The sequence below is a fragment of the Catharus ustulatus genome, chromosome 11 (genome assembly GCF_009819885.2).
Source record: "Catharus ustulatus isolate bCatUst1 chromosome 11, bCatUst1.pri.v2, whole genome shotgun sequence".
NCBI lineage: Eukaryota > Metazoa > Chordata > Aves > Passeriformes > Turdidae > Catharus > Catharus ustulatus.
This window is the reverse complement of record NC_046231.1, coordinates 7,915,805-7,932,847: the sequence shown is the minus strand read 5'-3', so window position 1 is coordinate 7,932,847 and position 17,043 is coordinate 7,915,805. Positions and strand designations below refer to the sequence as shown.

General features: G+C 42.0%; 1 protein-coding gene across 1 annotated transcript; it reads left to right on the top strand.

Moving 5' to 3' along the window:
• The first annotated feature begins 3,981 nt into the window (after positions 1-3,981).
• On the top strand, positions 3,982-16,741 carry C11H16orf87 (chromosome 11 C16orf87 homolog). The gene is made up of 4 exons (XM_033070006.2): positions 3,982-4,125; positions 7,724-7,820; positions 9,915-10,097; positions 16,205-16,741. The coding sequence occupies exons 1-4, from the start codon at positions 4,060-4,062 to the stop codon at positions 16,321-16,323; spliced, it is 465 nt and encodes a 154-aa protein (XP_032925897.1). The 5' UTR covers positions 3,982-4,059; the 3' UTR covers positions 16,324-16,741.
• Positions 16,742-17,043: the final 302 nt, after the last annotated feature.

Sequence of the window (17,043 nt, the reverse complement as noted above, 5' to 3'; positions counted from 1 at the left end):
TCCTGAAAGTAAATAGTGTAGGATGAACTTGTAATGTTGAGGCAAACTTGGTCCTAAATGAACGTGCAAATCATATGAACACAAGTTTCAGACAAACCAGACACTGAATGTGGACAGTACTGCTTACCAAGGTTCTTTGATCTCTGTGTCATTCCAGCTTTAGTCATAGAGGCACAGGCTGCTTTTCTTGAAGTTATAAGAAGTTAAAATAATGGATTTCATGTTGATGGTGCTGAGCTAGAGATACAGAACAGCAGCAAATGCATAAATACACAGGAAGGTAGATGCAGGCTTGGAGAATAAGGATGATAAACAGACTAACAGCTGCTGTCACGTGTTCCCATTCTGACAGACCTCCAACAAGCTGCTCTGCCATGAATAGTTGCATGGTTTAAACCCCATGATTACAATAATGACATGTGGTAACTGGGCATTCATCCTGCTGCTGCTGTTCCATTGAAATAAAGACACTGGATAGAAAACTGCTCTCAACAGCTTAAAATGCCAAAGTGCTTTTAATGACATTTAGGAATCTTTGAGCACACTATGTAAATGGAAACCACATTATGAAAACTAGGTTTATTCAAACCTAGAAGAGCAAGGTTTTCTGTGCTGTAAAAGTAAGGAGGATGTTTTTTTCCTGTGGACTACTGCTCATGGTAGCAGTTCAGAATATAAGGAGCACCTTCAGAGAAATTATTGTTTCTACTGTTCTTCAAACTGAACATAAAGCTTTGAGATTTGGTGCAAGGTTCAATGCAGTCAACTGCAAAAGTTTCAGTTAAGTGACTTCATACCTTAATGTTTAACAACTCTCATTATCTCCTGATAAAACAGCAATAAAAAAAACCCAACCAAAAACCAACAAAAAAGCCCAACCTCAGATGGAATGTGTAATCCATTGAATTCTTTTCATAAGAACCAATTGAAAAGATGCTGTATGAACATAATGTAAGCTTTTGGTGAAACTATATTAATTGGTAGAAACTGAACTGTTCTGAACACCATATGGATTTTAAAAAAGTTTCCCACAAAAAAAGGCCTGATATGTGAGAATGAAATGTTGGAAGCCATTTTTTAGGGAACAGTAGGTGCTATTGCTATTAAATAGTTTAAATTACTGATATTTTAAGAAAAGCTTATTTTTAAAATCTGAGACTGTGGCCTTTTTTCTCAGGCAAGCTTTAATGTGCCCAGCTGAGCCAGAGGCAGGAGGCAGCCTAAGCGTGGGCTTCCTGAAACCAAGAGGCATCAATGCTTAACAACATTGTGAATTAAAGAATGCTTTGTAATTGGGAAACACTCAATATTTAGCTGTACTTGGAGAACAGAGCCAACATTTGGGCCACTTAAGTGTTGGTCTTGCTCAAATTCAGAGTAATGGGATCTCAAAGGCCTTGTTAGGCAAGACTTTGATTCCCTATGAAAGGACTCAGAGGGGACTCACATTACAGCTGCCCTGAAACCTACTGGTGAGAAGCACATTATTAAGTACCACAAATCATTGTTATTATCAAAATTACCAAATCAGAATAATAAAATAGGATTGAAGCTTGTCTGCATAATCAATGTATTTTTTTATGCAGTACTTTCTTCTTGCCAGTTGAATACTGTCATATGACAACTTCAATTCCTTTATGGTAACATTGCAAATATTATTATCTAGCCCTTCCTATTATTTGTAATTTTGCCTTCATGCATCCTAATCTTGTATTTTAGATATAACTTAAGAATTCTCTAGATAGTACTTAGGCTGTGGAAAGAATAATACCCCTGCTGATTATAGCTGACTAATTAGGACTGTTGCTTAACCAGGATGTATTTTATAACCTTTTTGACACAAGGTTGCACAGCACTTTAGGAATTTAATTTCTCAATTTGCTATGTTTTGTCAACACATTGGGGCTGACAGGACCGAGGCTGCCAGCTCTCCCAGGGAACACTGCAGGAGTAGGATGCTTCCAAAGTGCCTGGAGTGCTGAGCAGAAATACAGCTCAGGAGTGCTTCTCTCCCCTACTCTAAGGTGGATTAGATGTGTGAATTGTTGCTACTTTGGAGTTTTTGTTTCCTTGTAAAATTACAGTTGCACACCAAAATACTGTGCAGGTAGTGGAAACATCTCAGGCCATTCAGCTCAGCTGGAGTCTGTGGCGACAGCAGCAAAGAAAAGAACCCATAGAGGCACTTACAAAGTCATGTGTAGCTTTTCATAAGACAGAAAAATTGCACAGTTTTCTTATTTTCTATTTTGAGTTGGTGTAAAACACATTTTAAATAAGGCCTCATCCTGCAAAGTGCCTTGACTATTAAGAGAGAAAATATCTGTATCCTTAAAATGGTATTTGTTGTTTTTATCTCAGTGCTGGATTAAACCTCTGAAATGATGTAAAAGAAATAGTCTTGGACTTCCAGAACTCAAAACTAATGTGTTAAAAATTAGAATAACATGAAAAATGCACATCTGGTAAATCAGTTTTCTAGCTAGGAACTATATTGTTTTCATTCAGTAAGGGAAAAAATTGTTTTTATGGAGTAGTTGAACGGCTGTCCCTGACTATTTGCTCTATAAAGAAAAGCAGGGTATTGTCTTGTATATTCATTAATTTACCAGGCACTATACTCAGCAGAGCCCCCTGCTGTTATAAATCCTCCTCAAATACCTTTCTGTTTTGCTATGTCTGGACCTTATAAATTAAGGAAAAAATATTAAAAATCCAAATGCAAGCTCAGGGTCCTGGCTGCGTGGATTTGTTCTGGATTCAGGAATGAAATCTGGATGTTGTGCCTACATAGAACACGTTTGCATTTTGGCAGCAGTCACAGTTTATATGGAAAATAAACCTGTCTTGTCTTTGTGTATCTCTGGAGAAACACCTGCACCAATGGACTGGTTTAGGGTGGAAAAAACATTCAGGGAGAACAGGGAGACAAATCCACGCTCTGAGTCATAACTTAAATGCAGAGGAGGAAAGGAAAAGGGCAAATGAGCCAGTCTAGTGGCTGTGTACACAGCCAGAAACCACAACACACATGGGGAGCCCAGTGCTCGCAAGGACAGAGCAGGACGTTCTCATGCCCTGTGTGGCAACCAGGCTCGAGGCAGAGACTCGTGGAAGAGGAAGAAAACAATTCAACAGGTTGTACTGGCACAGGAGAGGACATTGCAAACGATGCTTGATTCTTAATTCATCGTACTGTATTGGTTGTAAGGATGGAGAGGGCTGGCATGACAATCTGGAGGATACGCGCTAGGACACAAATGCAGTTTATGTGTCAGAAATTCAGGCCCTGCTGATAGCTGTTCCTGTTGTCTGGTCCTGGTCCTGACAGTGGTCTGGCAGGAGCACGCAGCTGTCTGAGGACACTGTACTCGAGAACATCCCGTTTGTGAGGGCAACCCCGGTGAGAGGCCTGGTCAGACTCCCTGCTCCCGGACACCAGGCTGCCAGAGGCCCCGGTGCTGCCAGCAATGAACATCCGCGTCTGCTGCGGTCCTGGCTTCTCTGGGCAGGGATGGAGACGGGAGAGCGGTGTTGGGTGTTCGGTGCTTACTGGCGGCACGGACATCTCAGTCAGGCTCCCTTATTCCCGCTCCCCTCACCATTGCCAGTCTCCTCACCATTCCCATCCCCTCACCATTGCCAGTTCCCTCACCATTGCCAGTTCCCTCATTCTCAGTCCCCTCACCATTCCCGCTCCCCTCACCATTCCCGCTCCCCTCACCATTCCCGCTCCCCCAGCCGTTCCCAGCGCGGCCGCCAGGGGGCTCCGAGCGCCGCCCGCGCGCAGCCAATCCGGCGGCGCGGGCGGGGCCGGCCGCTCGCGCGCGCGCGTGGGCGGAGCTTGTTCTCTGTCGGGGGCGCGCGGGGCCTTTCCCGCTCCTCCCGCCTCTCTCCTCCTCTCCCGCTCCTCCCGCCGGCTCCTCACTCCACCTCCTTCCTCCCGCTCCTCCCGCCGGCTCCTCACTCCACCTCCTTCCTCCCGCTCCTCCCGCCGGCTCCTCCCGGGGCGGGCGCTCCGGCCGCGGCCGTGTCAGCCCAGCCACGGCAGCAGCGAGCATGTCCTCCAGTCGGGCCAAGAAAGTGAAGATGGCCACCAAGTCCTGCCCCGAGTGCGACCAGCAGGTGAGCGGCTGCCGGCGGAGCGCTGTGCTGCGGAGGGCGGAGCGGGCTCCGTGCGGTGCGAGCCGCTGTTTGTGGGAACCAAAGCGTTGTTGTTCCTTTGCAGCGTGTGCGTGGAATGCGGGTCGAGCACCGCGTCCCTGTGGCAGGGTGGCAGAGCAGTTGCATTGTGCTGAGGGGTTTCTGCGCGGCTGCAGAGCCTCTTGTTTATGAGCTGGTGTTGTTTGGTAGCCGTGTGATCTGCTAAAAACACAATGAAGCGGGTGATTTATATAATGCGGTTGCCCTTCGGGTGGCTAACGTGCCCGGCGCCGGGTGTGAGGGCGCTCAGAGGTGCTTGTCTCAGGGGTGGTTCGGCAGCGAGGGCTCTGCGCTGCTCGTGCCCGTGGGGGGCTGCTCGTGCCCGTGGGGCGCTGCTCGTGCCCGTGGGGCGCTGCTCGTGCCCGTGGGGCGCTGCTCGTGCCCGTGGGGGGCTGCTCGTGCCCGTGGGGGGCTGCTCGTGCCCGTGGGGCGCTGCTCGTGCCCCTCCGCGGGTTCCTGCTGTGCACAAAATGGAGCTGCTCACGCTCACACACTCACACACTCACACACGGCTGCTCTGCACCGCTGCCGTGTCAGAGCTGCTTTCTCTCCATTTACTGGGGCCGGTGTGAGAGCAGGGAGCTGGTTCCGGCGGAGCTCCGAACAATGGCCCGTGGGGCTCGGCCGAGGGCAGCGCCTGCCGCAGGCTCGGGGACAGCGGCGCGGTGTGTGACCCGGGAAGTCACCCCTAGGCACTGCTTTAGCCGTGCTTAGGAAAAAAACCAACCTCATATAATTTTTCTCTACTTGCATAGCTTAAAAAAAAAAAATCGCATTTTTGTTCTGACTTGCATAGTTTTTACAGTATTCCTACTCATCCTGGCACAGTCGGGAATGCTGAGCTGTGTGTGGGCGTCCTTTCATGTTTTAACCAACAGATCAAGCGCTGCAAATGCACGTTGAGCACGTCACTGAAATACTATTTCTGAGAAAGAAATCGTGTGCCAAGTTCTGGTTATTCCGTTGGTGAAAGGAGAAACGAAAACGAGGGAGAGAAGTCATACAAGAGAGTGCTGATGTTTTTGTTTATTTTGGATTTTTAAAATAAATGTAATTAATGTCAAACTACCAACAATAAGTAAACAAACATTGTAGGCTTTTTAAGCGGATGGGAAAACTGTCACTTTGTTCTGCACTTGTATGCATATAATGGAGTTTGGTTTTTGTCAATGTAGATTTTTCTGTTAGCAACTCTTCTGTGGCTTACATGGGTTTTATGTGCTTATATGTCCTACCCTGGCACACATTGCTTATAGGACCTTGTTTTCCACTGCCAAATATTTGAGAGGGAGCAAGGAACTAAGGCCTACATTTCAGATTTTGAGAAAACTCTTATATAATTCTTAATTGACTGTGTCCTGCACTGGTGTTTCTTAAATTCTTCCATAAGCAAGGGCTTAGCATTTGTTTCTGATTTTTTCAGTAGAAGTGACATGCATGGAAATATTTAGACAGCCAGAATTTTTGGAACGAAATACTGGTGCTTCTTAGACTTCCAAACATTTTTCTGTTGTAATTTAGATAATATATCCTATTTCAATATTTTCACAATCAAAGCACAGCTCCGTTAAACTAGGGAGCCTGAAGTACTTGCAGTCAATCTGAGGAAATAATTATCACTTCTTAATTTAGCATCAGGTAAAATGTCTTGTATGAGAAATTTTCCTTTCTGTTAGGAAAATTTTAAACTGTGTGAAATAGTGTTTAGGCCTCTGTTGCTTTAATTATGTTGCAGGATGTTATCAGTGTGGGTCTTCAAAGGATAACTGATGGGTTTCGGTGATAAACCCCTTCCCCCAGGCCCCCCACCCTCAAATGCTAAACAGCCCCACGCCCCTGCGTGCTAAACCTGTAACACGAGAACTGTATTGTTCTGTTAAACACACTCGAGTTCCTTGAAAAATACTGACTCTGTTCCAGTCCCTTTGGGTGGCTTTGCCAAAGTTGGGTGTTTTTTTAGGCCACGCCTGGAAAGGTAATTATTGGAGAGACCCAAGTGTTCAGAAATGGATTTAGCAGGAATTCTGTATCACCTTAAGAACACACAAATTATCTGCGAGATAATGGGGCTTTGGTACTGTTGCACTGGCATATGAGCAAGGAGACAAACGTGCGCACAAGTCTGCTAAATTCTGACCTTTAAAGTCCAATAAACCTCTCTTGGAGTCATTTTTGTTATGGCAGTGTCTCCATAAAGGGAGTTAAAATCTCTAGTTCTGCAAACCGTGTATCCAAAAGTCTATCTGTAAGCTTTTAGTAGGGTGAAGTGCAGGAGTTCAGGTGTGCTCCAGAAAGCAAAATGATTTGTTTATTCTGAGTAGCAGTTATGTTTCCGTTTACAAACTCACGTTCTAATTTGGCAGGGTTTTTTGAGTCAGTAGAACTTTGGAACTCCATGTCTGGTTAAATTGAGGAGGCAGATGTGGTTCTGTGCTCCTGTTTGTTACAGTGGACATTGGCAAACTTGTAGTGACCTGTCTTAAAGAATTACATTTGAGAAATTGCCTCCTGCTTTTTTCCCCCACTATCATGCTTCAGCATGACTCCACTTTAATGTGTGTTGTTTAATCTCTTCCAGATCTCTGCCTAAACTTGCTTTGATTTGTGTTTTCAGTCTTAAACCTAATCAAAGCAACATGGTGGATTCCTTACTACTCCAAAAGATCTCAACAGATCTTGGCACCACTACTGTAATGAGTTTTTTTATTTATCAGTGTTGCTTTTTAAAAATTGCTGAGAGTGGATTTTTGTTATTTTTCATATTAAATGTGGCATTTCTTGTTTTTACATTATTTTCTGGGGAAGCATGCTGCTGTTGTCTGCTTAGCTGATCAGAAGCACTGTATTCTCTCAAACTCCTGGGCCTTCAGTCAGTTCTTGCCTGCCTGGGCTGGGTTATTTGCATTTTGAATTAACGAGGTCCTTCTGTACCCACCCGGCCCTGTGTGCAGCGCTGGAGCAGAGTGTGCTACAAATGCATCTGTTTTGCTTCAGGCTCTATTGTGCCTCTGAAGCTGCTCCTCTCTAAAGGAGCTGCTTTCAAATGCTGCTGAAAGTGAGTGCATTCACAACCTACTGATGGTTTTAACTCATAATTATTTTTTTTACAAGTAGAGGAAGCAAAACTGGAAATGTCTGACTGATTTGACTGCTGATATTTGAGAGCTCTGAAGAGAAATTGTAATTCTGTTTTAATTCAGCCTTCCTTTAATGCTCTCTACTTTCCCCCACCCCCTTCCTGTCAGTCTGGAGAAAAGTAGTGCAAAGCAATCACAACAGCTGTACATTTCAAGCTTGATTTTTAAAAACTGCATAAAGAAAAGGCTTGGCGAGTGATTTACAGCAGAATCTGGTTTTATTATTTAAAGTCAGTAACAGGACGTAGTTTGCAGTACAGACTGAGTTTGAAGAGTTATCTCTGAGGACAAAATGCGAGTTACTAAGTGTGTTTTTTCTTCATGGGACAGGAGCTTTGTCATAATTTGAAATTATCTGAAAATTTTGTGTTTTGTTTTCCCAGGTTCCTGTTGCATGTAAATCATGTCCCTGTGGCTACATATTTATCAGTCGAAAACTCTTGCACGCTAAACGTGGTGAGAGATCACCACCCATCACAGGTAATACTGATGGGGGGCAGGGGGGGGTGAAGGGAGCAGCAATTCACTTACTTCCTGGAGACAAAAGATAGTGTTTTACTTCTCTGTGTAAATTAACTGTTGTCAGTTCACTTTCCCTTGAACTTGTGCATGGTAGACTTCGAATATGTTAATTTTTCTTGAATTTTGAGAGGAGGAAAACTGGTGTTTTCAGTCTTCCTTTGTACTCGTGATGTTGGCATTTATTCTGTGTATGTTGTAGCTGCACACATTGATCACTATGCAAAATAACCCCTTACAGAATGCTTTGTGTTAAGCCTGTTTTGAAGCTAAATGTGTAGAGGTCCAAAAAGGATCTGATTTCAGAGCACATGCTGATTGAGCTGAGTTTTCTGAAAATAAAAAATTGATCATAATGTTTAATCTAAAACTGGGTGTATCTTGCTTCTCTCTCCATGATTAAATTATATAGTGCTTTTTTTGTGCCTAACTTGTGCGTCTTTTGTTGATGGACACAGTAAGAGGTCAGTTGAATGTGCTTTCTGGCATGAATAGCATTCTCCTTGTGTTCATTTATATCACTTCCTCCAGTAGTAGGAATTGGTCAGAAAAAGAACCTGACAGGGAATATAGATATATTTAAAAAACCCAAAAACCCCTGACCCAAATTCAACAAATATCTGATCTATAATATGTACTTTAAAAAGTCATCTACCAGAGCTACAAAATGGAAGTCAGCTATTTGATGTTTTGTATCAATGTTTTGAAGGATAGCTGTAGATTACCACTGGTAGGAATTAGGTGACATTATGCATTTATGAACTGAACTTTCAAGGTGGAGGAGGTTAAGAGATGTCTGTGGTAGATAATAAGTGTTGGTCAATTTTCTTTCCTCTTCCTGCTTTTTTTGATAAAGCAGTTATCAAATGAAGCTGAAGGCCTTAATCTGGTTGTATAATCCAGCATTGAACAGAGGAAATGCACCAGGGGAGGCAAAATGAATGTATGCTGAAGGTCATCCTGCTGGAAAGCAGCTCTGGAAAGTGCTTTCTTCTGAGTGTGACCAAGCACTGGCAAAGGCTGTCCAGGAGGTTGAGTCTCCATCCTTGGAGGTACTCAAAAACCCTCTGGACATGGTCCTGGGCAGCTGGCTCTTGGTAGCCCTGTGTGAGCAGGGGTTAGACAGGGTCTGCAGAGGTTCCCCTGCTACCTCACCCTGGCTGTGACACTGAAATACAGGTTCTGTATGAGCATTAGTGACTGCACCCTGCTGTCCAGCTTGTACTCCCTGTCTGTACAAGATTAATGGGATAGCTGCAGCCAAAGGAAATCAGTTCCCCAGAGAGATACAGTAGGGGACTGTGTCTGTATTGTGCTCCTAAGGTAAGGTAACTTCTCCTAGAAAGTGTTCAGTAATTTCAGTAGTACAGCTACTGTAGAGTGGTGCTTCAGCCTTAGAAATGTGCAGCTAATCCATGAGTGTGCTGTGATGACTGTACTATATTTGGTACCCAAGCTCATTAATTCATACTTAGCTTCCAGATAAAACTTGTAAATTCTCCTTTCTTTTAATGGCTTTGGTGTTTAGGAAGGCCACACTCCTGCTCAGCAGTGAGCATGAGGAGGCCTTGTCACAAGCTGGATGTGGTGGGACACGTTCACTGTGTTGTGTGCTGTTTATTGACAGCATTTGATTTGTCTGAGCAGCAGCAATGATCTCATTGTTAGTGTCATAACACGCCCAAGTGCTGTGGTGTTTGCTGTATGATAAACTTTTGCTAGTGGAACAGATACAATAGGGTATCTTAAAGGCTGTGGTGTGTGCAGTTTGTGTTCCCATCTTATTGGGAAACAGCTTCTTCTGTACCAGCAGACATCTTGTGTTTGAAATAATTAAAGGGTTGATCCTTGGAATGAAGAAGTGAAGCGTCCTTCTGGATCTGGCACCTTAATTTCTGCATGGATAGCGTGCAGATGCATTTGTTCTGTGAAGGTATAGGCATCTGACCACTTTAAAGAAAAAGGTTGATTGGGGAGGGGTGTAAGCATTAAGAGTAACTTAAGAACAAAGGTGAGAACAACCCTGGATCATGCCATTTCTGTTCATTTGCACAGAAAACAAGAGTGAGGCCAAAAGGAGGCGGACAGAGAGAGTTAAGCGAGAGAAGATAAACTCTGCAGTAAATAAAGACTTAGAAAACCGAAAAAGATCCAGGTCTAACAGCCATTCAGATCATAGCAGACGAGGAAGAGGAAGACCTAAGAGTGCCTCAGCGAAAAAGCACGAGGAAGAAAGAGGTATGAGAGCTGGAGAAATCTGTTTGTTAGATTTTCTATTTGTATCTTTTTTTAATCACTAAACCTTTATATCATTCAAGCCATTCAACTAGACTAGTTCATCCAGTACCTGATACCTTAATGTGGGGAAGAGACTGATTTGCATGTGTAGAGACCTCTGGTTTTATGTTTCAGTGTCTGATGAAACTAACTACAAAGATCTAAATCTGTATTTTTAGCCACTGTATCAAGTTTCCACATGTAGGTTGAAAGCCATTGGACTGAAGTGTTAAGTAGGTTGGTTTTTTTTTTCTGTTTTTTTTGTTTTTGAGGTGCTGCTGCCAGTATCACAAAGACAAACCATATAATATCTGTTGTCAGAGAGGGGATTAGGATGACTGGATTACTTAAAAAGTTTCTTGAAACCTTTTGGAGGGCCAAAGTAAAAAGGGCATCTTGAATCGCTACTGTGACCTGAATTTTCATCCTGTATTTCTGGAGGAAAAAATTCTTCCTTGCCTGTTAAGGTTCCTTAGTGGCCTGCTGTTTTTAATCATTATACAGTTAAGAGGCTGTTACATAGCTAGAGTAATTCTAGAACCCCTCAAGAGTGTAACTGTCACTTAGGTCTCCTCTTGTTTTAAGAGCCTATTGACACTGCATTTGTGTCCTAGTTTGGAGGACAGGTGTCTGCTGAGAAAGGCAGGAGCTTCTCTTTGAAATGGAGAATGTAAACCCCCTCCCTCCAAATTATTATAATTTTGAAATCAAGGGGTTCTCAGGCAAAGATATGGGAATTAGGAATAACAGTTCTTTACTAGGGAAATTAAAATAGAAATACAGTACTACAAAGAAACAAACTCCAAACCCTGACAAAGTCAGAGTACAACCTGACACCCGTCAGGCAGGGTGTTGGCAGCAGTCCCATTCCATGGTGGCTGCATCCTCCTGCAGTGACAGATGTGGCTCAGTTGGAGCAGTGCTCCTGTACAAGGTGCAGTTTCCCTCTGGAGCTCCAGTGGTGATGTGGAGAAATCCGGTTTTCCTCTGGAGTCCAGTGGAGAAAGGGGCTCCCTTAGTGTCCCAAAACCTCTGTTTTTATCTTGGTAAGAAATGTTGGGCTCTTCCCCCTGGCTGGAGCAACTTCCAGTGGGATGCAGTAATTTTATCAGTCCCACAGTGGGACTCAATGGCCATGAGCAGAAAATGACTTGCTGGAGGAAGGATGGGTTGTGAAAAGATAAAGAACAATGCCCCGCCTGGTTTCAATGGATGGCCCATTAGCAGAATGTCTCCCTTGGAGATAAGGATCACTGCCCCCACCCTCAACAGATGGTGATAGAATAGATACCTTTTATCACACTCTGTATTGTAACCCCAGACAATTTGCTAGCTGTGTTTTTGGAGATAGTAATTTTAAACCTGAATTATGAGTCCAAAACTTAGCATGAGCTTCAAAAGGTTGGAAGGCAGATAAAAAGGGAATAATGAGACTTCATACAAATATTCAGCAGATACTGTTCCTAAAACTCCTGAAGTCTTGAAATATATCATGTAGCATAACTCATTAGCATAATGCAATTATTTCTTCCTTTCCACCTTAAAATAAGGGTGTTAATCCATGTTGAAAATTCCTTTAATTTCAGACTTCTCAAAACCAATTTTGATATCTCTACTGTTTAATGTAAATCTGTTTCTTAATGTTTCTTTCATATAAAAACCAAGTATAAATTTGGATTTGTTGGTGGTTTTTTTAGTGCTTTCAGTGTGGGAAGAAGAGATGGAATTGCATTTCTGTATATTTTCCAGATGGCAATTGTTTTACTGTAATAGAAATGCACTTTGTAGTATCTAATCTCTTTACTACTGCATATCACTTGTTGATGTGTGTAGCTTCCCTATTTGTTACTGACCCAAGATGGATTTTGGTACCTTTAGGATCCTTTCTAGGCATTTAGCTGCCAGTCCAGTTCACAAACAGCCTTGGTTTTAAAATTCCAGCGAGCTGGTTGGGTTACCCTATAAAAGTGAATCTTCTTTTCTGTCCCCTGACAAAGAGAAAAGCAGCCTAAGCAGCCAAGGAAAAGATTCATTTTCTCAAGGCGTGTTTCATAGTTTCCAAAGAGCAAGAATTTGACAGCAGGAGGCATATTTAGAGAATGTGTTTTCCTATGCAAAACTAGGCTGAATGTTTCTAACCTCTTGCTGCAAGCTCCAAAGTTTGACAATACTGCACTGCTTTGAGGCAGAAAACAAGAAATCTGGATATAGTGGGATCTTTGCATAAGAGTGTGTGTGGTGTGCCTTTTCTTGCTATTTTCTTAAAGTTTAATCTTACTTGATAAGATTGCCTTCATCTTGTGCTGTTTTTACCATCCCTTTCTCTTGATCTTGTGATGGCTTTCTTCCTCAACCTCTTGTGCAGGGATTTGGCTCACACCCATTTGTCATTGTCTTTGCCCCAGTGCAGCTCATCTTATTGTTCAGGAGTAAGAAGACTTAGAATATTTTCTTACTTCTGGTTATGTCGGACTAGTGTGTGTAGACTACTGTGTTGATTGTCAGGCAGGTTAAAAAAAAAAGATATATAAGTCTGTCATGGCTATAAAAATAGATTCAGCAGGGAACTCATCCTTTTGTGAGTAATTACCAAATCAAGTTAACATTGACCTCTCCCTTTTCAAGCTGCTTACAGAATTGAAACTACTATGTGTGGAGTAATTAGCAGGAACTTTAGAAATAATATTCCTTTGTCAGATCTGCTGCTTGATAGTGTAGTTTGTGTGTATTAAGCAACTGTAATTCTACTACAGTTAGGGTGGTTGCTAGTCCTTGTAGCAGTCTGTGTGTTTTGAAAGTCAGCTCTGGAGTACAAGCTGTCAGTATCTTATTTCCTTGCCTATTGTATGACTCCAGGATATCTTGGGTATGTGTTACTTGCCACTAGAGGCTGTGCTTTTGCCCCAAAGACTTGAAAAGAAGCCACTGCTATTTGGCTCCTAATCTATTTGTAGATGGAAAAAAGGCAGACAGAAAACACCTCAGTTGTATTAACATGGAAGAAGAGATCCATCTGTGAAAATTTCCTTCCTAAAGACCCTGCTGAGGGTAGCTTTTGTAGCATCTGTAGCTTTGCTTCCTTGCTTGCCATGCAATTCTGTGCACAGTGTGCTCGTTCCCAGTTATGTCTGTGCCTTTGACTGGTTCTTTTGTGTCCTTTGTGACTGGCTTACATTAATGCAAAGAGCTGCAGCAATTAAGAAGAACAGAATAAGCATAAAGGCTTTTCAAAACAAGCTATTTTCCCTGCAGATTTAGCAAGAAGGAGTGGAGGGGGAGGAAAGAGGAAGCAGATGTAGATGGAGGGGATATGACAGTACTGGGACCCAGAAAATTATCCTATCACATGTTTCAGAGCCATGTGATGACCCTGGAAAACAGGAACTTCTCCCTGCAACCTGGGCTTGTCAAAATTTTCACTTAATTTCTTTGTCAGATGTACTACAATGTATTTTGAACGTACAAACACTCCATAATAATTTGACTCTGATTTTGTTGTGGAGGTGTGTTCTGTGTTTTACTGTGTGGGACTGTGACACACAGCTAGACTGGTTCCCAGGTTGCCTTGTTATCTGGGTAATAACCCTAGCTGTGTTTGTTTGTAAAGCAAACAAAAACCCTTATATACTGGAGGAAGTGGTATTGGTTATTCTGAAAGAGGTTACCAGCAGGCAAGTAAGAGCAGTAGACTTGCTAAAGCAGAACTTCTTACTTAGCAAGCTAAATCTTCATAAACTGATACACATACATTTCAGTATCCTGATAAAACTTAACCTGAATGCATTTTCTTGATGCAAGGTTTCTTTTTCCAGTGTTGTCCAGCTGCATTATGAAGCTGCATTTGCTTGCCCAGTGTGCATATTTGAAGTAACTTGCTATCTTGAAAAATGATTCCATACAAAATGTGTGAAGGAATCATATATGTGATTTATACATAATCACTGTTTTAAGGGCTGCAGTATAAGGGGGTTGCAGGAGATCTGGAGTTGCAAGAGACTAGAAAAACTAGTTTTGCCCAAATAGCTTCTTAGCTGTTAAGCAAACCCCCTAGGTTTTTAATGTCTTACTGTCTTGTAGAAACACAGTACTATTTTTCTTTTGCTCATAATAGAGAAATGAGTCAAAACTACTCTGAAGACTGAAGTGGAAGGTTTTCAGGGTGTGTGTGAAAGCTGTGGTGTCCTAGGAGTAGTGCATGATAAAATGTCATGCAGGTGTGAGCTCTTCACTTGTTACTGATGAGAATTACAATTGTCTTGAGAGTGCATGAAGCTTGCACATCTGTGTTAATCCCTCTTTGATACCAAGATTTCAGTAAGCTGAAGTCTCAGAATAAGGCTGATATGGGAGGAAGGGAAACTAAGAAGTTCACAGTCTGTTAACTGCACCAGGGTGTGGTGCAGAGGGAGTATTTTTAATTTTGCTGGGTGCTGATATGTTAAAGTTGTGGCTGGATTCGTTTGGATCAGGAAGTATGAAACAAGCGGTGGGGCTTAGATGTGAAAATAGAAAAGTTAATGTGGAATAACCAGTGTGTGTAGTGTCTGTGCTCAGAACAACTCCCAGCATTGTTAATTTTTAAATAGTGAGAGGGAGGAAGTGGAGCAACCCAGAGTGTACATACAGAAGCTGATTTGTCTTAAACTGCAGGGTAGGACTGGCAATGAAACTCGCATTCAAACTCATTTCAGACTCAATACACTAGAGGATATTGCCTTGCATAGCCAGGAAGTCAGCAAAAATCTGTTTTCTGCTGTTTCTCTATCAGTATTACATCAGAACACAGTGGTAAAGGATTTTGGAGCTTCTTCCACATAGCTGTTGAACACAATCACTTGATTTCACACACAAGGCAGTTTGCTGGAGCTCTCTCCATAGCTGTGACACTAATCTGAAGCCAAATCTAAAACCATTGTTATGAATGTGAACCTGTTGAAGGGTAACTGTGTGGGTAGGTGAAGATAGGAGATGCTGGCTTTTTTTCCTGATGGTGCTTTTCCTGTGCTGCCTTTTCTTTGGCATTCCCATGCTAGTTGAGGTGTCTTGGTGGAGCCAGAGTGTGGACCTGTGTGACTGTATGTTAGTGAGACAGAGGGGTCTCTCAGGTGAGCTTTGTGTTGTGATTGTGAATGAGTCCAGGCCACTGTGGAACCTGGATTAGAGGTGGAGTTCCACAGCTGAAAGGTCTGAATTTATTTCTCTTTTCCTTCTGTCTACAAGCCTGGTCTTCTGCTGGCAACTGTTTCTTGGTTGGCTTTATTTTCTTAACAATTAGTGTCAGCTCCCTGTGGCTAGCTAAACTGGGATGGAACTAGTCATGATTTGGAGGAGGTGGTATTTATGAAAGTGATATTTCTCAAATTGTATGATTTTATGAATTTTTGTAGTGTAGCTTAGTTTATTTGAGCACTGCAGTATGAAAACTTTTTGATGGCTTCCTGTTGTGTGTCTGTGGCATTGAAACAAACCAACATCAGCACAGGGAACTCATGGGCTTTTACTTGCTCAGTGAGGTGTTAGGTTTGTTCTACAGCTGGGATAAGATGGAAATTTGCAGTGTAGAAAGTCCAGAAATGTGCATGATGATAAATTTGGAGCCTGACTTCATTCAAGTATCTGCTCTTTGGCCTTTGACACTGTCATTAAACTAATGAGTTTCTTTCATGTAGTTGTAAAATTAGGGGGCAAATCTTGTGTTTAATTAGGATATTGTAAAATAACTTTGTTTTCTTGGATGGGAGGTGATTATGTAAAAGAAAAAAAACCCCAAACCACTAAAACCAAAAAGACCTGAAGGAACACTTGAATACTTGTTTATCTTTATGTTAACGACTCATTCTTCCTTTGTTAAAGAAATTCAGTCATGCTTTTGACTGACTCATTCTGTGGCTCTTCCAGCACCTTTGTGTGCCTCTATTACTTCCTCCTTTTTCTCACTCCCTCTGTGCATAGGAGTTGATTGTCTAACTTCAGTTCTACTACTTCACATAATTTATTAATTTCTGTGTAACTTGCATTAACTCCAAATAATGGAAAAATCTAATAGTGACTTTTTTTTTCTTCTACAGAGAAACAAGAAAAAGAAGTTGACATGTATGCTAACCTTTCAGATGAAAAGGCCTTCGTATTTTCAGTGGCCTTGGCGGAAATAAACAGAAAAATTATCAATCAAAGACTTATTCTGTAACTTGTGAGCACAATCTGATGCAGTTTTGTGCAGGATGGCTAGCAGATTTCCAAGGTGCCATGGACTCTCGGAAAGTGTGTTGTTTGCACCAACAAGGACCATAGCATTTCCTGTTAAATTCCTGCTCCTGTTATGGAAATTGAATTCTGTCTCTACAAGTCAGAAAGAAAGTGGTCACAAGATTGTGCTGTGAAAAATCAGAAAGCAGACCTGTTTCACGCCTTGAAGACAAATACACAGAGAGACTGCACCCATTCCAGAGCACTTCTTTTGAATTTGCTGCCAGAAATGCAATATTTTAAATATTTTCAGAAATAAATGATTTTCCTTTAAAATTATATATTTCAGATTTTTCAGCTATATTGCAGTTTATGTATGTACAGTTCACATAACTTTTTAATAAATTGATATTCCAGTATTTTATTGAACTGAGAATTAAGTACATTTGTGATATTCAGGGTGTGTTGGTTTTAATCCTCTTACAAATCTGGTATTCATCCTAAGTATGACTTCAGTTTTACATTTTTTAATCGGTGTGATATAATTCTGGTAGGAAGAAAATTAAAGTGGTTTGATTTGGGAGGATTATTTTGTTAGATAACTTCATGTTTTTCACAAATTATCTCTAGAAAATAATTTCTTGCTCCATAGAGTTGTCATTTAAAAATCATATGCTTTGGGAGTCAGACTCCTGAAGTTTGAGAGCCAAGCACTTGTTTT

Coding starts and splice junctions, on each gene's coding strand:
- C11H16orf87 (XM_033070006.2), top strand. CDS start 4,060: ATGTCCTCCAGTCGGGCCAAGAAAGTGAAGATGGCCACCAAGTCCTGC. Junction 4,126..7,723: donor GCCCCGAGTGCGACCAGCAG/GTGAGCGGCTGC, acceptor TTGTTTTCCCAG/GTTCCTGTTGCATGTAAATC. Junction 10,098..16,204: donor AAAGCACGAGGAAGAAAGAG/GTATGAGAGCTG, acceptor TTTCTTCTACAG/AGAAACAAGAAAAAGAAGTT.